This window comes from Monodelphis domestica, chromosome 7 (assembly GCF_027887165.1).
Source record: "Monodelphis domestica isolate mMonDom1 chromosome 7, mMonDom1.pri, whole genome shotgun sequence".
NCBI lineage: Eukaryota > Metazoa > Chordata > Mammalia > Didelphimorphia > Didelphidae > Monodelphis > Monodelphis domestica.
In genome coordinates, this window is record NC_077233.1 from 154,570,136 (window position 1) to 154,594,158 (window position 24,023).

The 24,023-nt window shown below is 36.6% G+C and overlaps 1 protein-coding gene across 2 annotated transcripts in view; it reads left to right on the forward strand.

Moving 5' to 3' along the window:
* Positions 1-13,755, forward strand: part of TMEM245 (transmembrane protein 245) — an 81,528-nt gene extending 67,773 nt beyond the window's left edge. For both annotated transcript variants that reach the window (XM_007498976.3, XM_007498977.3), the window contains 2 exons: positions 3,655-3,849; positions 6,476-13,755. In XM_007498976.3, coding sequence (XP_007499038.1) covers positions 3,655-3,849; positions 6,476-6,509 — 229 coding nt within the window. In that variant the 3' untranslated portion in view covers positions 6,510-13,755. The remainder of the gene's footprint in view (positions 1-3,654; positions 3,850-6,475) is intronic.
* Positions 13,756-24,023: the final 10,268 nt, after the last annotated feature.

Here is a 24,023-nt window from a genome sequence, read left to right on the forward strand (position 1 = left end):
TTTTTTAATATTGACCATTTTTAGTGGAAATTTTTGTTTTTTCACTCCGGACTTGTGACTTCATTAGCAAAAGGCACTGCCCATCAGAAAACTCCCTCTACTTGTGCAAATGGGCGATGGTCTGTAGCCTTTGTTCTCATTTACCTAGGATACTGAGAAATTGCCAGTATATAACAAAGACAGGACTTGAACCTAAGACTTCTTGACTCCCAAAGCCATCTGCTTGTTCTCTATTTCACTCTGCTTCATGAAAATCTTTATCTAAAATGTACATTACATATCACTCTATTTTTTCAAATATAGCATTCTAAGTATAAACTTTTTTGATTATTGATCATTAAGAACAGAGTTATTAGAAATCTGTGCTATATAAAGAAAAGTATATGGAAGAAGAACAGAAGGGAAGAGACAAAGGAAGAATAAGTATTTATATAGTACTTTCTCTGTGTTAGGCACTCTACTAAGGGCCTTTGAAAAAATATATAATCTCATAATAATTATACAGAGTATGATTACATCACCATTTTAAGGTTGGGGAAACTGAGGTAAACAGAGGTTAAGAAATTGGTTTAGGGTTGTACAGCTAGGAAGTATCTGAGGATAAATTTGAATTTAGGCCTTCAGCCATTGCGCCACCAGCTGCCTCCATTATACTCCACTATACAGTAATATCTTCTTGGTCTATATAGTTTCAGCCTTTTGTGCTAAAGATCAAGATATAAAAGTCACTCTTCTGAAGTCCTTTAGAGTCTACAAAGTGAGGGTAAACAGTGCTAATATTATTATTATACTTTTAAAGATGAAGAATGAGGGTGCAGAGCAGTGTCATGTCTTGTCCTTGGTTACTCGGACATTAACTGTCAAAGCTGAAAAGCTAGAGCTCTTGACTACCAAGGTCATTGTTATTTCCAGTGTATCTGGTTGCCTACAAGAGAGTGATATGATATTGTAGAACTAGAAGAAAAATAAAAAATGTTTTTCCTGTTATTTATTCAGTGTGCTCTATGTGACCAGCTGTTACAATTCATTGCCTTTTTTACACCTTTTTGTTGGAGTAATGTTCCAGGGATGTTGTCACTTGCCTGATACCATATTTCCCACTAGAAAAAGCCCTGGACTTGAAGCCAGAGGAACTAGGACTTTCTATCACTTTCTATTTTAGTAACTTGGGGCCAATCTCAACTTCTCAGAATACTTGAGCTTACACAGTGGTCATTTACCACTTTATAGACTTTCCCACTTGCCTTCAGGTTCACTGCTTAATTCTGAATGGTTTGTATTGCCAAAAGTCTAATTACCAAAGAAATGGAGGGGGAGGAGGGAGAATTTTTTCTTTTTTTGGAGGGACTGGACCTGCAGTTTTTTAGTACAAGAAATTGCAAATGAATAAACTCCCTCTAATAATACATCTGCTCTTCAACATATAACCTTAAAGACTTCTCCAGATTGTGGGTCATTATTATATTTTTTCCATTAAAATAGCATAATGGAAATGTTCTATTGACTTCCACTGTTCCACTGATACTAATGATCCAAATTATGGAAATAATGTCTAGGAGCAAATTATCAGTTTCTCTAGATCTGACCATCCCATTCAAACCTATAAAGTTAATAATAAACTTCACAGACTTCATTGGCATGAAACTCCTAGAAATAAACATGATAACAATCAGATCACAAATATTTACATGAATCGGTTATCTCATTAATTTGGATATTCCCTCCAACAGTGCATATTACACACCATCCTTGGCTGTCCCATCCTGTGCAACTCTTGCCCATATACTTTTATAGTCACCCCAGAAGGTCCCCTCACCCAACCTTTTAGAGCAGTGATGGCAAACCTTTTAGAGAACAAGTGTCCAAACTGCCAACTACTTGGAGAGGGGGAGGAGAGCAGCCCAACACTGCATCCCTCTGGCTTTCTAGTAATGATCTCTGGCGAACTCTGTGCTAGTGTGATGGTGTGCCCCCTCTGGCATGTGTGCCATAGGTTTGCCACCATGGTTCTAGAGGCTTTCCTTTCTTTCTCATTTCAGTTGCCTGCATTAATTGGGGAAGAAGTGGAGAAATAGTGGGGCTGAGGACTAAACATTTCCTATGCTGGTTTGAGGTTTTTTTTAACATTTACTTTCCATCTTAGAATCAACACTATGTATTGGTCCTAAGGCAGAAGAGTAGTAAAGCCTAGGCAATGGAGGTTAAGTGACTTGCCCAAGGTCACACAACTAGGAAGTGACTAAGACTAGATAGGAGCCCAGTATCTCCCTTCTCTAGGCCTGGCTCTCGGGCAACTGAGCCACCTAACGGCCCCCTCTATTTTGTATTTATATTGGATTCATGATTTAAATTTACTCTTAAAAATTTCTTTTACTTCATTTAATTTGAAGGCTAAGATTATATAGCTTGCTTTCCAATTGGCATGACTTTTGTAAAAAATGTCTTATTAAAAGGTAAATTTACATTGAATAGTAATACAACTAGTTAAATTTGGTAATTATTGACATTTAAATTAACCATAGTGCATAAACTATAGCAATTTTTCAGAAATTCCCTGTGTGGTCTTCTCAATATTCTTTCTCATTCACTTTTCTTCTTATGATTAAAGATAGCTTTTATTTTAATTTTCTTACATTATTTTGAATAGGTATTAACAGATTTTCTTGTATACCTCATACCTATTGGTCTTACTTGCATAACAGTGGTTCTGAACTTTTTTTGTTCAAAGCATGGTATTAATTCCCAAAGGAATTTTTTTTTGGCCTTTCTTTGTGTCCCCATTGATTAGCATACTGCTTGGCACATGATAGATGTTTCACATTTATTGACTGATTAATTAACCGTAGGAATCACAGTACAATATGTGAGAGTTAAGAGATTCATATGTATATGGAATAAGTTCTATACAATTCCAACACAACAACTAAAATTTAGTGTACCCCATTTGAGAACCCTACATTGTAATATGCACTGTGTAATGAAATTTATTTAACCATGCAGACTCTTAAGTTGCCCCCAATTTTTGTCTTTATAGACAATGTTGCTATGAAAATCTTTTTACAGATAGTTCTTTTGTTTTTATTACACTATGAGAGTATCTTCCCAACCATGGAAATATTCTAAGAGTGTAATTTTTTTAAGTTCCAAATTCTCTCCTTCCTTTAGCCCTCTCCTCCACCCATTGAGAAGACAAGAAGTAAAATACTCATTATACATACAGAACATTTCTGTATTGATCATGTTACCAAAAATAATTTAATCTTGTTACATACTATGTATTGTCAAATTTATGTCCAAAAAAGATTTTTAAATGTGCCAGCAGTACCTAAATGTACTTGTTCCTCCACAATTTGGCCAGCATTGCATTTTGTTACTTTTAATCACATTTGTCCATCTAATGAGTGATATGCTGCCTCAAAGTAGTTGTATTTCTCTGATTATTAGTAAAGTTGAGCTTCTTTTTTAGTGATTATCAACATGATGTTTCCTTTTTAAAAAAATATTTTCATATGCTCTAATCATTTGTTTGACTAGATATTGCTATTTTGACTTTTTAACCATTTCTTATCTTTTAGATGTCAAGGTTTTAAATGCTATATTTGCCCCCCAAAAATGTATCCTTTCATGTATAATCTGTTTGTATTATAATTCCAGAGGAGGCCATCCTTATTTGACTGGTTTAGCAGTGGCTGGTGGAGCATACTACCTAGGCCTCGAAGGAGCAATCATTGGTCCCATACTTCTCTGTATACTCGTTGTTGCCTCTAATATCTATAGTGCCATGTTATTAAGTCCTACAAACCCAACACCCACCCCAGGTCAGATGCTGTGGCTTCCACAGACACAACGGTAAGTTAAGGTGAAGAAATGTTTCCAAACTCATTGTGAATGTTGAACTGATAATTGATGTTATTCCTCTTTTTTATGCAGTTTGATTTTGTCAGTCAAGTAGCAAATAGATATTTGAATATCTATACTGTGCCTAACATTGTATTCAGAGCTTTAGAGAATATGAGAAAAATATGCAGCCTAGCCCTGCCTTTGAGGAATTTATAGTCTTGTTCATCTGAAGCGAGACAACCAATCTGTTCTTAGGGTGTTCTAAAAATCCTCTTATATATGCTTCATTAATTGTTATATTGAATGGAGAGATCTCTTGTATGTAACAGAAGGCACTTTATAAGTTAGAGCTTTTAGAGCTAGTTGTACATTAAATTCATAGTTTATGGGCAAAAGGAAAGGAGGAGTGAAATTTCTTTAAAAAAGAATGAAAAGGGGGCAGCTGGGTAGCTCAGTGGATTGAGAGCCAGGCCTACAGATGGGAGGTCCTAGGTTCAATTCTGACCTCAGACACTTCCCAGCTGTGTGACCCTGGGCAAGTCACTTGACCCCCATTGCCTAGCCCTTACCACTCTTCTGCCTTGGAATCAATACACAGTACTGATTCTAAGGTGGAAGGTAAGGGTTTATAAAAAAAAAAAAGAATGAAGAGAAGGCAGCTGGGTGGCTCAGTGGATTGAGAGTCAGGCCTAGAGACTGTAGATCTTGGGTTCAAATCTGGCCTCAGACATTTCCCAGCTGTGTGACCCTGGGCAAATCACTTGACCCCCATTGCCTCGCCCTTACTACCCTTCTGCCTTGGAACCAATACACAGTACTGATTCTAAGGTAGAAGGTAAGGGTTTTAAAAAAATAAAAAGAAGAAAGAGAAGGAAGCACTCAGATGCAGAAAGCTCTTTTTTTTTTTTTTTGACGTCAAATCAACAAGTATTTATAAGCACTGTGTAGGCATTGTGCTAAGAAGTAATGGCAGTATTGACTTGAATCAGTTTCAGATGCAGAAAGCTCTTTTTAAAAAATTGACACCTGACTTTTTTTTTGTTGCTTTTGCCTCTTGATAATAATGATAATAAAATTAAATATAGTTATTTCCAGGGTAATAGAGTCTTTTTTTTCCCTTGGCCAAAAAAGAAAGATCCTGAAAGCACATTTAAAATACTGTTATCTAAGCTTTAGGTTAAAATTTAAATTATTTTGCAAAAGATTTTGAGCATCTCTCCCATGTACCTAACCAAATAGTTAAAAATTCATTAATCTTGCTAACTAGTTAGATTCTTGCTTCTTGGAAATTAGGTACAACTCCCACACACTCATTTTTTGCATCTCTGATAAGTGCTTTTCATTTGCATAAAAATAAATGTTATTTGGGGGTAGGAAAAGCTGTTGCTAGGTTGCCCCTGAAATGAAATTGAGTCTAGGAGGTTTTTTAAGTTGTTTTCACAGTTTGCTTCAATTTGATTCCAAATTTCTGTATCAGTAAAAAGGGTGAAAGGCAGTAATGCCATATAGTACTTTGGAAGGAATATTGAAGGAAAAAAGAGCATTGAACTGGTTTTAGTCATGGTTCTCCCAAGAATAACATTATGCAAGATGCTTCCCTTCTTTAGATCTGTTTCATCTTTACAGGTTGGACTAAATAACTCTTCTAGTTTTAATATTATATTTTTATTCATCTATTTTCCATTCTTAGCGTTTCCAAAAAGATTTGTCAAATGACCTGGATAAAGTGTTGTACATCTTGTATCAGATTCTTCCTACCTTTGCCCCAAGCAAAATATTTTATTCATCTCTTAGACAAATGGAATATCTATGAATTCCAAAATTGACACTTATGTTTAATACATTAGTATTTTCAAAGGGTGTCAAAAGTAAGAGTACCTTAGAAATGTTTTTTTATCTAGAAGTGCCATTAGTAAACAAGTGTTTATTTATATACAAGTATATGTTCATCTAAGCCCACCAAAGGTATGGGGTACCCAAAAAGCCTGATAGAGTTTGTAAATAGGTTTACATTTAGTTTTATAGAAATACAATTCTGTGTTTAAATAGGATCATTTTCCCCCAAAACATAAACTATTTCCAAGATTGTTTCCCTCTCCCCTCCTGAATGTAAATATGGGTCCCAAAATTGCTCAGGGGACATAAACACAAAATCAGAACTGTGGTCCTTGGATTCTAGCATATTCTTCCTACTTGAAGATAGGCAAAGAGATGGAGCTATGCTGAGAAGGCCTGTTAGGGCATTAGGTACAAGTAGGAGCAAGCATGCTTTCTCTAGCACCAAGAATGACTGCCAAGGGCAAACTCAGCCTTCCTTAAAGCCATAGTTCCACACCTCACCTACCCAAAGTTGCCATTTTAATGGTCTTTAGATGTGCTCATTACAGGTATAAAAGAATAGAAATTTTTCAGTTCATTCATAATCTTTCAGATATGGAAGGTTCATCTAACCCATCTCTTAATGTTTTGTTTTATTTTTTAAGTGGGGAAACTGGGTCTTTACAGTATATTTTGTTTATGTAAATATAAATGTAATAATATAAATATAGTGAGTTCCTTTCCTTGCTGTTGGATTTTATTTTGCAAAAATAATTTCCCCTTATGTAAAGACATTTTCTTATGTTACTGCTTTCAGAGGAATTTCTGAAGATCCAAAATCATCAGAATGATGTTGCACCGACTTCAAGAAATTCTCCTTTCATTGAGTCCAAAATAGTTGTGGACTTCCATCCTTCCAGCTGTAATGAGCAAGAAAAGTCCAGTGCAGTCACATTTTGGAAAGAAAATGTGTCTGCTGGCTCATATATGGAGTACTTTGATTTTCAGGAAAGAACAAATGCTGCTGGTGGATATGTATATTAACATGCAATCTTACAGAAGAGAAGCTTGTCTGATGACTTATTTTTTAGAAAATGACCTTGAAAAGTTTTAAGTTATACACTGGAGTCATGCCTGTTACCTGCTGGGACAACCAACATGGATGTTTTCCTCTGTGGTAATCTGTTTTGTTCGAATAGCATTAAGAAGGGCAAAATCATAACTGCTTTTTTCTGAAGCATCTAGGTAAATGAAGGAAATATGTGCTTACAGTAATTTTAAGAGCTCCTAAGTACCTGTTATTAAAAATGTATATAATAGAATTAATTTGTTCTACTTTAAAGAAATTTGTTTTAAAACATTTCTATAATAACCACTTTTCAATGAAGAGTGCTTTCAACTTAGAAATTTACAGCATTTAGCTGTATGAGGAAGAAAGGTGATGAACTTTCCATCCTCTTTTCCCCTGCTTCCTTATTTACCATTGTTAAAAACTGAAATGAAAATAACTATTTGAATTAAAATTTACCCATAAATGACCTAGAAAGACTTCCCTAAGGATAAAAATGTAGCAACATTCCTAATATTGAAATGAAGTGCTTTTTTTGGCTGTTTTTGCTAGCCCTGCAATTATTTTTAAAAATAGGATATAAAATGATACTTTTTTCCCCATATGTTTTCAGTGGGTCTATCAAGTGCAGTGGTCTGATTTCTAAATCCAATTTTCACATTTGAAATCCATCTGTCATTTATTTATTTTTAATTATTATGCTTTAAGTTTATAAGACAAGTTGAACTTTTTTAAAATATTGTTATTAGTTACTATTTTTCATCCATACAAACAGGGACAAAGCATAACTGGTGTTATTGTCCCCATTTTACAGATAAAAAATGTGTAGTTCCTGCATAGTTTTAGGGCTGTAGGGGACTTCAGTTATCTAGTGCTACCTCCTTGTTTTATAGATGAGGAAACTGAGGCCCAGAATATTAAATAATATGTTCAGCCTCTCCTATATAGTAAAGTAATAGCTCTGGCATTGGAACCCAGGCCTTATTACTCAAAAAATCCCATGTACTTTGTGCTGTGCCACACTGTTTGATGAATATTTCAAAATATATATTTGAATCAATGTGTATACTTCCTGCAGATTTATAACACTTCCATACCTAGATATTCTCATGAGTTATTATGGCCATAAAATTTTCATTAGCTGGTAACCAACCTTGTGGTGATGATGACTTTCTGAATTTAGTTGGGCTTGTGAGAAGTGGGGTCATATCCTTACCCTCATGGAGCATAGGAAGAGGATTTCAGAAAAGGGACATATTTATAATGTTGGTTTACAAAGTCTATGGTTATTTTTTCTTGCTTCATGATTTACTCAGTATGATCATTAAGACATATTTCAATAGATAACTACTTGGTAGTTTCTTCCACAAAACTCTAGATTCTCTAAATTTAATTTTCCAGCTAGGAAATTGAGGGCAAAAATCACAGAAGGTTGAGTACATCTGTCCTGAGTAGTTTAGACTTCAGGTGAGCACTCAATCAAGTATATGACAGATAAAATAACCATTCAAATAAATATCCCATTTGCTACCTTGAAACTTGCAAAAAACTAGAGTCTAGAAAATATGTTTACATTAAGGACTTATCGAAAGTTTGGTGCAGCATCCTGATCTTCTGACTTCAGCCCCATGTTAAAGGGTTCAAATTGTGCCTCTACTACAGCCTATGTGACCTGAGGCAAGAAACAGCCTTCTTTTCTTCCTACAAAATGAAGTAACTAATTTGATGATTCCCTAGCTTAGATTCAATTATAACTCTGCTTTTTAGTTGGTTCTACTCCTGCCTTAATATAGGTCTAAAATATATGTATCCATTGTTCCTATATCAAGAAAAAGAGAACAGACAGAAGTATTATATGAATTTCCTTATATTTCTTTTAAATAAAAATGATGGCATGTTCAGTACTGATAAATAAGAGGACACCAAGAAGCAGTTAAGCATGCCTTTAGGTTACTGCAGAAAAGAAATTGTTTAATAAAATTTAGCTTGAAGTTATTGCTTTTTCTGAGGTCTATAAATTGGAAATCTTCAACTTTTTACTTGGTATGTATATATGTGTGTGTATACATACATACATACATACATATATACATATAATACATATATATGTATGTATGTGTGTGTGTGTATATATATATATAGTGCACATTCTCACATATGATATGACAGAGTAAATTTTAAGAGATCTGCCCAAAGTCTTTTCAATGTCTATCCACTTTTCTTTCTCCATTTTCTGAGCCCCAGCTTATTTCATAACCTGGGCTAGAGGCTAAGGAAGATACAAAGATGAATAAAACATAGGAACTATCTTCAAGGAATTTTTTTATCTCAAACTGGCCTCTAAGACAACATTTTTAATTCTACATAAATAGGGTTCAGAAACAAATGTTTTATTAAATGACTATAGTTGATTCTGTAATGGTAAATAACATACAGGTACATCTATAGAAGTTTTAGAAGTCTACTCTTAAGACATTTAAATTCATCTTAATAAGAATTAGTAAAATGTATAAGAAACATAGATAGCAACGGCTGTCCCCACAACATTAGTTATAATAATTGAGCCTTTATTAAGCAGCAGCTCAGTACAGGAAGAAATAAGCAGGCTTTGAAGCCAGGAAGACCTAGGTTCAAGTCCTGCCTTTGGCATTTTGCCTGTAAGGGCCCTGAACAAATCACTTAACCTTAGTATTCTTCACAATTTAATAGACCATAAATTGCAAAGAAGATACCAACCTGAATTGGTAGAGGTAGTTTCTTTACCTGGGAGATCCTTTAGCAGTGAGATTACAAGACCAGTCCCTATCTTTTATTGAATCCCAGCTACGTGTCCTAAGTATCCTGAGGGCTTGATTAAAAAATTCACACACACACACACACACAAAGTTTCTGCCCTTAAGGAGTTTACAATATGACATTAATGAAAGCATGTACACAAGGAAGTGATTAATGCAAGCTCTAACAAGATCAGAGATTTGGGAAGAAAATGATAAAACCTTTGTGCTCACCCCAATATGAAGTAAATGTGACCCATCGTCTAATATTACAGTCACCATATTATATATCTTGGAGCTAATAATGTTCTGTTCTAATAATGTTACTATTTTCAAAAGACCTTCATTTGCTTTTATTGAAAATCCCTAAATCCTCGTACAGAAGAGTTGGAGAGTTGTGAGGCATCACTAATTATAGATGGAATTCCTAGCGCAGTTTTGTCCTTTTTTTGTACGCTTGGGAAAAATCACTTATCCTGCCTCAGATCCCCCATCTACAAATCAAGGACAGTCCTACTTTGTCTTACGGGATTTTCATGGAACTCAAATGAAAGACTCTTTGTAAAAGCACTTTATGAGTTGTAAAGCACTGTACAGATATAAGGTAGTATTATTGTTATTGTTATTATTACTGCTACTATTATTGCTGTGGTTTCACTCACTCGGTCATTATTTCTTGACTGTCTAGAAGTACCAAAAATGTGTTACCAAGTACTTGCTGTATCCACTAGATTACCTTTTAAAATCACTCCACATTTATATCTAGTACTATACCAAGCTTCAGAATTACTCATCTATCAGACCATAAGCACATGTTCAATATCGCTCTTAATATTCGGCTCTGAGGAAGACGGTGATTTCCTGGGCAGGTTACCCTCTCCAGCACCCAGAGTTGTGTGCATGCCCCAGGCCTGAGCTTCCAGTCTCTCTGGGGGGCCTGCTAAAACTTAGTAAGGCTAGGAGTCACATTCCAGAGGGGGTCTCTTTGATATGCCGCAGCTAATGAGGAGTTACCCTTTAATTTTTACTTTTAATTAATTTCCTCGTATATTTAGGCTTAAACATGTTCTATCTTTTGAAATTAATGATTTTGAACATATGTATATAGTATCTAACCCCCACTGGGTATTTCCTTTGTGTAGTGTAAGGAAGGTGATTTACCTCCCTGAATTCCAGTCTTGATACCAAATTTTAGCTAGAGAGTGCTAGGAGAGAGCAGTCAAGATAGTAAGGATGCTCAAAATCAAGCAACAGGAGATAACTAGGGATATTTGGACTAAAAATTTTTTGAAGAGTTGCCACATAGAGGGGAAAAATGAGATCGTCTTTTTTGGCTTCAGAGACAAGAACTAATACCAGTAGGAGGAATCTCTAAGAGGAACTTCTTAACTATTAGAAATGCCAAAACATGAAAGGGGCTGCTTGATTTAAGTGAGTTTCCTGTCGCTATCGGTTTCATGAGAAAGCTGGACAGCATCCTCTTTGGAGATGTTCCGAACAAGGTTCCATTTTTAGAAGGGATTTTTGGTCATTATGACCTCTAAGACCCCTTCCAATGATTAAGATACCTAGTTCCTAGCACATACTAAGCACTTAATAAATGCTTCCTTTATTTACCCAAGTTATTTAAAATACTCAAAACTATTTTAAGCCAAAATACTTCATCTGCTTCCTAATGCCCTGTATCTACCTGAAGTAAGTCTTTATCAGCCTAATATGAGGTATCTGTAAGGAAATGTGAATTAGAGATTCCATTACTATGATATGAAATTTTCTCATAGGTTTCACTGGTTGTTAGATCCTTAAGCTGTCATGAAAGATAATTCCTTTTATATATACAAGGTATTTTATTGAAATGTTGAATTTTTCAGTAATAATAGTCCTAGCATGTGAACTATACTTGATACTTACCATATTCCTTTTGTAGACATTAGTTATCTCATTTGTTCCTCCCAACAAACAAGGCAAGTAGCATTATCTTCATTTGCTCTATCCTTCCAGAGCTTGTGACTTGCCTAAGTGCCAGAGCTAGGACCAAAGCCTGCTTCTTCTGATTCTTTGTCCAGTATTGTTCCCCATTCTACATGCTGCTACTTTGTCTAACCAGTGCACTTATTAATCTATGGGCAGCTGATATTCTACCTCTCTCTACCACCACCCTAAAAATAATCCCTGTGCTTTTTTCTTATTGTGTTTTTTGAAGTAACGCTATTACCAAATGGTGAAATTTGATGTCAAAACACCAAATTAATGTAATTTTTTCTCACCATAAATTACTAAAGCTGAGGATTGTTTCTGACAGTTGATCTCCATTTTTAAAATTTGCATTTTATACTTTTGAAAATGCAACTAAAATACATGGGACATCAATGTGAATTCTTAATGGTGATTTTAAAATAAAAATATATTCATAACTCCAGAGGGCATCTAACTGTATTCAGTCCACTCAGGTGTGCCATACTAGTAATTTTGTCTCTGGTCTTCATCTGGGTGGTCTCCCAAGTTAGGGAGATAATAGATTTTTTTATGTTAGATGGTATTAGTAAGAAAATATACAAAGTTTTATTTACTGCTGCTTTGTGAGAAAAAAAGTTGATAGATTCTTGCTTGTATGCCAGTGAGGGTGTCTCTACCAAAACTAGAGTAAACTAAAAGGGCAAAAGAAAGTTTACAAACATCTTTTAACTTAGAATTTTATTTTTAAAATTTGGATAGCTCAGAGTACAGCTAAAGAAATCTCCCTTGAGATGCCAGAAAACCTGAATCAAATTTAGATACAAGTTTCTGCATTCGAAAAAAAAAAAAACTATTTAGAATAGGGACTCAACCTGGATCTCCATGGATAGATTTCAGTAAGTCCATGAATTTGAATGTGGAAAAAAATTACCTCTCCATTTTCATTAACCTCTAAGTGAAATGCAGGGTATCTTTTAATGATGATTTTAAAAATTATTCTAAGGAGTCCATAGGCTTCATCAGATTGACAAGAGCAGTATATGATCTGCCCCCCCCCCCCCAACATGTCTCGGAATTCCTGGTTTAGGAACATAACATTATAGATCTTCCCAAATATAGGAGAACTATATGTGTCTTGAAGGAACAGATTCTATTAGGATACTAATAGAATAGTATTTTAGAGTTAGAAGGAATGTCATTATGGATACCTTAAAGATTCTCTTAGTACAACCTCTATAGCAGGTGAGAAAACAAGAAGACCACCCATTTGAATACTGGTGATGACAAAAGAATGTGACAAGAGAATACTAGTAAGTGGTGACAGAGAATGTTTCCTGTGCAGAAGTGTGACAGATGTAAACACAATCCTTTACCACCAACCACAATTGGTAGAATTTCTCGTCTCTTAACTGCCCAAATGAAAGCTATGCCTTGGCCACTTATGTATTGGTGCTACCTATTTCATTTCAGTTTCCAATTGTCTTTTTTTTTTCAATCAGTTCCTTGACATTTTTTAAGAGAAATTTTTCATTTCCTAAAATTTTTAACACTTTTGAGAAATTCAGCCCTTTTTAACAAGAGAGGTATGTCACCACTACTTGGGAATAATTCATTTCTGTAACTCTTAATGGTTTACAGAGCATTTTTACATACATATTTTCATTTGAGTCTCTTAATAAGCCCATGAGATAGAAGTATGATTATTCTCATGTTACAGATAAAGAAACAAGAATCCCAGAATGGTGATTGTCCAAGGTCACTCAATTAATGAAATTGAACTAGAATGTAAGTGTCTGACTTGCTATTTAGTACTCCTAACACTATATCATGAGTGCCTCTCCAGCATACTGTATTCTTTTGTTCATCTCAAAACTGGAGCCCTTCACAAATGGCATGAAATTCAACTCTCAAGTGAATTTAGTTTGTCAGAGTTCCCTGTTTTCTGGTGACCAAGTATGTGTGAGAGTCCTTCTATTTTGAGCAAATTTGAAGAAATGCCTTCGTTCATTCCAACGACACCCGCATATCTCATATATCATTTGATTTTGAAACCAGGATGTGTAGCAGTAACTGCATATGTAACAACTTGAAAATATCAACTCTGAGTCAACATATTTCAAACAAAGAAGACATGGTCTGAAACTAGAAACAAAAACAACGAGGGTAGCAGAAGCACTCTTCTTTCTTGCACAAATGATATTTCTTAGCTTTCAACTGCTTTTGACAAGGTGCCAATGTCACTTCTTTGTAAATGAAACTATATTTTGAAATAAAATTATCAGTGTTGAATGTTTAAAATATGATTGATGATTGAAATCTCATCTGTATCAAGTTGCAAAAAAAAGAGGTCAATTCTAAAATAGTCATTAATGAAAAAAACTTAAAACAAATGCATCTGTCCTTTTTAGCCCCATGTCTGCTTCTCTCCTTTTTTATCCCCTGCTCTTCCAACACTCTTGCTATATTTGATGATCAGAAGTGGCTTTTTTAATATAAGCAAAATCTTTAGAGGAGGTTATGAAGATTAGGGGAGTCATGTAATACAAGGGCTCTGGTGGAGACCAGGTAGAAAGGGATGGGATGCCTTGTGGTGATGAGGATGGGTCTGAGGTGTTTGAAGGAGGAAACTGATGAGTTGCATGAAAGCTTTCCATTTAAACATTTCTTAAGTGACTACATGTGCACAGCACCACACTGTAACTAGGTACCTGGGGAGATGTGACAAGTTACCCACTCTCAAGAAGCATGGCCTATTACAGGAAGACAAGATAAATGCCTTCTTTAAACTTTTTAATATTTTTCCATGATTACATGATTCATTTTCTCTCCCTCCCCCCTCCTAGAGCTGACAAGCAATTCCACTGGGTTTTACGTGTGTTATCACTTAATACCCATTTCCATATTTATTTTTGTAACAGAGTAATCTTTTAAAACCAAAACCCCAAATCATATACCCATATAAACATATGTTTTTCTTCTATGTTTCTACTCCCACGTTTCTTTCTCTTAATGTGGATGGTGTTCTTTCTCATAAGGGCCTCAGAATTGTCCTGGATTATTGCATTGCTATTGGTAGTAAAGTCGATTGCATATAATCATCCCACAAAGTTTCAGTAACTGTGTACCACATTCTCCTGCTTCTGCTCATTTCACTCTGCATCAGTTCAGTGAGGTCTTTCCAATCCACATAGAATTCAAGCAGTTCATCATTCCTTAGGTACCTCCTCTACAGATTAGTGATGGCCAAACTATTACCCTACGACCAACCTAGTGATGAAGGGTACCAAGGGCTCCCTTAAAATCTCAAGCTGGCTCCCTAGCTTCTTCAGCAGGTAGCAGTGCAGAGAAGAACTAAAGAACAGTTCAGATTTCAATGGGTATTAGGGGAGAAGGCATTTGAGGGCAAAAATCTGACAGTGCATTCTCTCAACATGATAACTAGGTTAGGATGACACTGAGTTGATCAGGGTGCATGTGTGTATTGTGTTCAGTACAGGAGATGAAGGGAGAAAATGTACTACATGATCCAGCTCACTGAATTTAAAGTGTAGGCAACCCTGGCAGCACTAAGTCTCAAACTATTTTAGAAAGCAGTGATGATTAAAACAGTTCATAATGACTAACAAAAAAAAAAAAACCCAGCATGTTGTTTAATGGAACAAATAAGATACACAGCACAGTAAAGCAAATACAGTAGTGTCTACTATACAGATCTTCAGACTTCAACTAGTGGGGTAAGACCTCATATTGACAAAAACTGCTGGGAATACTGGTAAATAGTCTGTCAGAATTAGGTTTAGACAAAGATCTCATATCTATACCATGATAATTTATATATGGATACAGCTAGTTATTAAAGGTTATATCCTAAACAAATTAGAGGAGTAAGGGAAAAAACACTACCTTTGGCAATTATGGATAGAAGACTTGATGATCAGAAAAGACAGGGAGCATCACAGAAGACAGAATGGACAGTTTTGATTACATAAAACAAACATTTTTGCAATAACAGTGTATTTGAACTTAGAAAGGAAATAATAGGGAACATCTTTGTGGTAGGTTTCTCTGATAAAGGGCTTATTATCTAAGATCTATGAGGAAATAGTTTAAATATATAGGAAGGCAGCCATTCCCCAATAGCTAAATAGCTGGTCAAAGCATATGAACAAGCATTTATCAAAAGGAAGAAGTCTAAATTAACAATATGAAAAAATCTTCCAACATACTGAACTAAAGAAATGCATTAAAACAACTCTATGATTCTAACACATAAAACTGTCAAATGATAGAAAGGGAAAATGATGGTTGTTGGAAGAATTTGGAAATGGGTATACTATTAAAACTGTAAATTAGGGCATGGCCTTTCTAGAAAGTAACTTAAAACTTTATCCCCTGTCACTAAATTGTCTATAATCTATGACTACTACTAGACCTGTATCCCAAAAAGATCAAATAAAGAGGAAATATTTACAAAAATATTTATAGGGGGCAGCTGGGTAGCTCAGTGGATTGAGAGCTGGCCCTAGAGATGGGAGGTCCTAGGTTCAAATCTGGCCTCAGACACTTCCCAGCTGTGTGACCCTGGGCAAGTCACTTGACCCCCATTGCCTAGCCCTTACCACTCTTCTGCCTTGGAGCCAATACACAGTATTGACTCCAAGACGGAAGGTAAGGGTTTTAAAAAAAAAAAAAATATATATATATATATATTTATAGTAGGGTTTTGCTATAGATGAAAAACTAGAAGCAGAGGAAACCCATCAAGTGAATACCTGAACATATTATGGCATATGAATGTAATGGAATATAATAACACTATAAAAAAGAAACCACAAAAGGGTCTGTATCTGAGAAACCTGGGAAGACATGAACTGATGCAGAGTGAAGTAAGCAGAACCAAAAAAATAATTTATATATTAACAAAACATAAAGAAAATCAACTTACAAAGAAAGACTTAACTCTGTGATCAAAGCAGTGATCCACCATATAACTCGGTCCTCCATATAACTCCAAAGTGATGATGAAACCAAAATATAAAATTAGACATTTTGGGGGCATAGGCAAAAAAGATTTTTTTAATATGTAAAAAATGTAAAGTATAAGCTGATTTCAGAGGATGTGGACAAGAAACAAAGATGCAATGTAGAGATTTAGTGTGTCAAATATGAGTGCTGGATTTGGAGTCAGGAAGACTTGAGATCAAAATTTGCCTCTGAAACTAGCAGGGTGGTTATAGGCTTAATCATTTTAAGCCTCAGTTGTCTCTAAACCAGGGCTGGTGTTAATAATTATGGTGCTTCCCTCAGAAGGTTATTTTAAGGCGCAGAGGAAATAATATATGTAAAATGCTAGATGAATGACTTATGGCCTTGTAATTTAGAAATGTTTGAAAGGCTATATATTTAGAACCTTGAGGAAGGTTTGAGATTTGAACAAGATTTGTTTTGGCCACAATGATTAGCAGTTGTCAGAAATTATTAATACGATATACTTGTGTATATTTATATAGGCATGTAATATATGTATATACTATCCAGGACTGGCCCTGCTACTAACTCCTTTATGCCTACATTATACTTGTGAAACAGATATCCCCCAACATTGTCTTGAACTGACAATTCCCACATTATTTCCACAGCTTTAACAAGACAAGTAACAGTCCAGTGTTTATTGAATTGGGACCACTTTTCCCTGCAAATACAAAACAGATCCCTTAAAGACCTTCAAAGAACTGACAAATAAAGGGACCCAGGACACCCCAGGAACACCATGACTGTATTGACTTGCTGTACCATACTTCAACACTATAGAAGAGCAATGCTTGCTTTAGATATGTACATTTATATGAAGCTATATTAATAAGTAAGGTATTTTTCTTTTGTCAAGCTCTTTGTGCATTTGAAGATTATTCTCCCTTTCCTAAGAAATTTTAATTTGCATTCCACATGTAGAAAAAGGGCTGTGGGGACAAATTGGGACCATAATCACTTCTACAAAATCTTTGATTATTCACTTGAGAAAATGATCCAAGTCTGTTCTCCTAGCAATTGCAAGATAATTGTCTTGTGTCCCTTAAGTGTTCATTGTCCCTTGCTTTTTTTTTTTCACCCCTAAAACCTTCAAGGAACTACTCTCTCTTTTCATAATCACCTCACCATTATCATAACCCCTGGAAGTATAAATAAGGACCTATATATCTCCCTTGTTAGTCAACTTTAAATCAGGAAGCAGTCCAGTTTCATCATCTTACCCCTCTCAAACAATTACTGAATTCACCAAATATCTCAATGTAGCTCTGAAAGAAGTGGCAGTGGATAAAAACTTACTCCCCACCAATTTAGACATGGATTTGAAGAACGATAGCATTCCATTCTCATCTCCATCTCTCCTCAGATCTTGATTTGCTGTACATCAAATAATGTAATAAATGTTCTTTTTTTGACACATAAATCTTACTTATGGGTTTCCTTTATCTTTCCCCAGTGACAACATAAATGATATAAATGCATTTGCTGCAAATAAAGAAATTGAAGTGGATAAGAGAAACTGATTAAGTATCTTCATTTCTAAACACATTCAAGAAGTCATTCCAACTGCTGCAGAAAACAGCCCTAATTTACCTCATTATTTCCCTCCCATAAACCCCTTTTTCTCTAGTACCGGCCTTCTTCACCACCTCTCTGGACAATTGTAGTCGCCTCATAACAAGTCTCTTCATTAACTCCCTTCACCAAACCATCTTTCATATTGCTGATCTGACATTCTTCGTACATAAACCTGGTCAAGTCTCTATTCCAGAATTTTTAGTGGCTCCTTGCTTTCTACCATTAAAGTTCATACTCTGCTGCTGGACATAAGTAAGTCCTGTATCTATCCATCTATCTGTCCCCAAAGAGTTGAGAGTTGGAAGGGACCTATGGAGCCAGGTAATTCAAGCCACAGGAACCACCCCTTGCTGCTAGCTGACTTCTTTTGGACCCTCACTGACTACATCCACAGGACCTCCTTTCCCTGTAACTCATCATAACTGCTGAATGAGCTTAGTAAAATAGAATAGCTTTCATATACAATGATAGTGGCTTTATTATTTGATGAAAATAGCTGCATCTTGGAATATGGAAACCGTGACCTTTTTAGAATTTGAAAACCTTACTTTCAGTCATATTTCACTGCTACAACAATAACTTGTTGTGCCACCTTTTGCTGTTTTATACTTTCTTTTCTATTTTAAATGCTTGTCATTTTAAAGACTTGGCCATGGTAAAAGGATTCTTTAATGAGTAAAATGGGACTGGCTTCCCACATGCCTCTTTCAATGCAGTTAGAAGCACTTCTGTGGGGTGTTTCTTCTGACATACAATTAACAATTGTTCTGAAGAGGGGAAAAAATATGTTCTGCTATTTCTGTTTTGAGCTCTTGAATTCTTGAACACTTCTAAACTATGTAAAATGAGATGGTTGAACTAAATCTTTAAGTTTCCTTCTAGCTCTAATTCCTGTGATCTCTGTAAGACTTGTTGTCTTGCATGTAAGTTGTATCTATGCACCAAGAACGCCCCAAAATAAGTTGTTGGGGGTGGGGGGAAGCTCATCTTCTCTAACACTGTTTAAATGGCATAAGGCAGTGGGGAAGAACCTTCTTTCAAAGACAATTGAATCACCATTTATGTATGACAGACCCAAAATAAGTAAATGTATGTAGACCTAGAGAGAGGCAACATGGAGTAGTAGATAGAAATCTTGCCTTGGAGCCAGCATCCTAAGTTCAAGTCCTGCCTCTGACACATGCTGGCTTTATGACCCTGTGAAGTACCCTAACACTGGATGACTTATTCATTTGACTCAGTGCTCTCAGACATCATAAGCTGCAGAGATGGTACTTGTCTGTATTGCATTATTCCCTCATTTTCTCATTTGAAAGTTCCCTATAATGTTGTGATCACAGGTGTAGATACATATACATACATACATATATGTGGGTGTGGCATATACATACATACATACATATATGTGGCAGAGAGAGGAGCACACAGGTCCAGGTCTATCTATATATGTGTATGCACATACATATACATATGTGTATATACATATATCTATACCATATATACCACACGTGTATGCACATGCATATACATGTGTGTATATATGTATCTGTATCATATGTAGCACATATTATATAATTGAAAATCCGTTACCCTAAAAAAGAATTACATATCCTGAGAGCCCACTGACTTCCTGTCATTATGTACTTCCTGTAGACAGAGGATAAAGGGAGTGGGCGTTGAGGCTCTTCCTCTTCTTTTTGGCATGATGTAGCATCAGTGGTAATGGTGCTAAGGTGGGGATTTTGAAAATGACTAACCAGCCATGGGCATGTAGTTTTTATTTTGTATCCTCTTTATTCTTTGATTTCTAATGATCATTTAATAAACCTCTTAAAATATATTTTTATTATTTGAGATTTAATTTTAAATTTTACAGTATGCATGCATATGCATATACATATGTATATATATGTGTGTATCTATACACGTACCCACACCTAGCTCTATCCACTACACCACATAGCTAAGGATGGGGAGTCTAAAGAAAAGACTTTAGGAAGACATAGTTGCTTATTCAAATATTTGAAGGGTTGTTCTTTGGAAAAGGAATTCAATTCATTCTTCTTGACTCCAGAAAAAGGAACTAGGAAGAGTGGGTAGAAATTACAGGATGGTACTCCTCTCTGACTCAAGAGGGAAAAAAATGTTCTAACCGTTTTAGTAGTCCAAGAAAAATATGGTCTTCTTTGTGGAATATTGCATTTCTGATTACTGGAATCTTCGAGTGGAATCTGGTATGTTGTAGGCAAGGATGCCATGGGCAGGATTCCTATTTTGAGTTCCTGCCAGCCAGACCACACTTCACAACAACAAACAACAACAATAATGGCCTTGTTTGGAAGTTGGCCTGTTCTACATAGTCCTATTTCACTTTTCCTATCTGTTGGATCAATGATCAATGAATGCCACACAACTCACAGCAGCAGTAACTAATGAGTGACTGGATGGGGGGAAATATAGGAGATCCCTGATTCCTAGTTAGGTGAGTGGAGAGAAATTAACTAAAAGGTAACAATGCTGAAGAAGAGGAAAGATCTCCTCAGCGGGAAAAGGTCCAAGAGAGGATATGTGAAAGGACATTCAAGGTCGCTGGAAGTGCCTAATCCAAGGGATAAGCCAAAAGGTGAAACGGGACACAAAGCAGCTGTCTAAAGGTAGGAGAGTTAATATGGAATCAGTAGGTGTTGGTGAAATAATGCTTTGACTGATGCAATTTCCTTCCCCGAGGCAGTGCTTTTTTAACAAATCTGTGGCTGTAAGCCAGACTATTTGCCACACCTTTTCCTTGTTCTGCCACATGAGTAATGCTGTGGGATCAGACATGATATGTCGGAGGATGAAATCTAGTTCACAAAAGGAGAGTGAGGGAGCTCTGAAGGGGAGGAGGTATGCGAGGAATGTCGCGCAGTTCTCCGATGGACCAGTCATCCTGCCTACACCTCCTGGAAGCCTGAGCATCTGCCGCTTCGCTCTCTCCGCTCCCAGTCTGTCCGCTCACTTGTGGTTGCTAGATTGTGGCGCTCTGTATCTAGCAGGTAGAGACAGACAGCTATTCTAGCATATGTGGGCTTTGTTTGGAAAGGATATCTTAAAAGAACCCAAGCCAATAAAAGGTATGCAGCAGTACATAGGCTGAGTCCTTTGGAGTTTATGTGTTGTAATCAAATTGTGCCATTTTGGTGAAGAGATGAGCCTCATTCAGGATCTCTAGGTCTTCCTCCTTGGGGCGCTAGGAGGTCCACCATGGAAATAAGTGAAATATGATCTGTGATGGATTGTTAATGGTTGCAGCAAGGCCTGGGAATGTTCATTCAAGAGCTCTATGAGGATGGAGGTTTAGTATGAGTTTATACAACTTTCAATTGAGCTCCAGGAAGCTGTGGGGCACGATAGACCCGAGCGTGGATGAATGAACACTTTTAAGAGTTTAAGATGTGCAAAGCATCGAGCTAAATAAATGTTGGGGATACCACTAGAGACCAAGGCTCCCTACTCTTAACAGAGAAATAACACCTAGAGAAGATTTCAGCTACAAGTCCGATGGAAAAGCGTCCTTTGCGTGCAGCAGCAAAGCAGATCATAATGTGTCTTCTTTGGTGTTGTGTCCATTACTAAAGCCATATTGGTTTCTGATATTAAAGCATTTGGCAGTACCATAGACTTTGGTGTTGAGTTCTTCTGGGTTGCTGAGCTGTGACTCTGAGGAGGCAAGGAGAGGAGAACCTGAAGAGGCTCGCCCGTGGCAGACGTCTACAAGGATGACTCCCTTGTAACAACTGTGGACACTGCGCTGGGCTAGGGACGCGGTGCTGCGCTAGAGACGTTGCTCTGGGCTAGGGACACTGCGCTGGGCTAGGGACGCTGCTCTCCTCCAGTCCCTTAGGGTTGGGGTTCTGAGCAGTCTCAGCGGGAGTCTGAGGGGCCACGACGGCCAAAGTGGTGCCAGGGGGTTGACCTACCCAGCACATGCCGCCTCCTGCCTTTTTTCCAAGACGCCTTGCTGCTTCAGCTAGGCGGGTTTGCTTGCCCCATTGGTGAGAACTGGCCAGCAGTTGTCAGTAGCGGAGGTGGTAACAGGTTTAGCTCCTTGGAATAGTGAGTGGTCACAGGGCCACCGTGGAAGTAGAGCTGGGAGTCTAGAGGGTACTACTATAACCACATTTCTTGAGTTTATGGGCTGGTAGGTGGTCATTGATTGGCAGTTGACAGTGTGCTCCACAGAACATTAAACTTAGAATCAAGAAGACCAGGGTCCGGATTCAGCCTAAGGCACTTACTACATGACCCTAGAAAGTCATTTAACCACTCTAAGTCTCCATTTCTTCATTTATACAAGGAGATGAGATTAGATGGCCTCCAAGATCCTTTCCAGCTCTAAATTTATACTCCTATGATTCAGATCCTCTAAAGGACCTATAATTAGAATAGCCCTGGATAAAAAGAAATTCTGGTAACTTAGCTGTTTGTCATGAGCTCCCTTTTTGTAGATACTATAGCTCTCTAGGAGAACTTATTGGAGCTGGGTGGTACCAGTTCTCTGTAGGGGTAGAAGGAAGTTGGAGTCACAAATGGCATGGGCACAGGATATTTTATTGAGCACAAACACTGGATCACAAGAATTGTTTTAGAATGCATCCATATTGCCATTCTATGATCCAAGGAAATATGTTACTATAAAATGGGCAAAGAATAGTGTCAACCACATAAGTTGCATATTAATAATAGCAACAAAGCCAATACTGTGTAGGCAGGGAAACAAATAGTGCACAAATGCAATTTACCTGGTGATCCTACACCTGTCAAGGCATAATTAATCACAGGCTATTTAAGAAGACCTAAAAGAGGGACAAGCTGCTGTTGTTATCTAAGTATATTTGCCATGGTGCTAAATGAAGAACAGTGTGATTATGAGATAGAATGAGAATGGTCATGGCATTCCTAATTTCAAGGGTTTCTTTGCTTCTGTGTCAGTTCTGTGGCCCTTTTATATCTATCTCTCAGCTATAACTGTTCAGAAAGATGTGTGTGTTTCCCTGTGGTGTATCTCATTTGCCCAGGGCCCTAGAAACAGATTGAAAATTTGGATAAATCAGACATGAAGTCTGTAGAATGTAGTAGAAAAAATTTTGGATTTGGATTTGGAGTCAGAGAACTGAGGCTCAAAACTGAGTTCTGTTACTTAATGCTTTAAGATGTTAGACAAGTCACTTAACCTGCCTTGGTTTGAATTTACTCATCTTAAAGAGGACAGAGCAGAACAAATTAATTCTTGTAGTTATTTCCAACTCTAACAATCTGTGCATCTAAAGACTAGAATCATAAGGCCATTAGTATGGGCCAGGGATTAACAAACTGGGGAGAAAAATAAACTTGCTTAAGGGGAAAGAGAATGATCTCAGCAAAATGACCAAATTTTAAAAGGCTAGCCAATTCACATCAGAAATCCATGAAGGTAATAAACACATAAGATAATCTGATGACAATAATAATATATATTTATATTAGTGTTCTAAGGTTAAAAAGCACTTTCCTCACAACTCTATGTGAGGAAATATAAGTATTGTCATCCACATTTTACAAACAAGAAAACTGAGTCACAGAGAAATTATATGTCCAAGATCATATAGCTGACAGAGCCAGGTCCTGAGTCTGTGAACAGGCACAAAGTCAGTGGGGGAGTAGGGGCACAGACAATAAATATCTGGTAATTTGCCTCACACAATTTTTCAACCTAATGACAATGTTTTAAGTTGCCTAGGTAGCATAACTATGGGATTGGATGATGTACAGATCCTAGGGCCCCTGCACTGGGACAGGATTATCCTATCCTTTTAATGATAAGGTGAAAGCCACCTTAAATTAGGTACCATTAACCTGGAGTTAGGGTCTACCAAAAATACATATTTGCTTAAACAAGTTCAAGATTATTTCAATAACCTGGGGATGATACATACAAAATG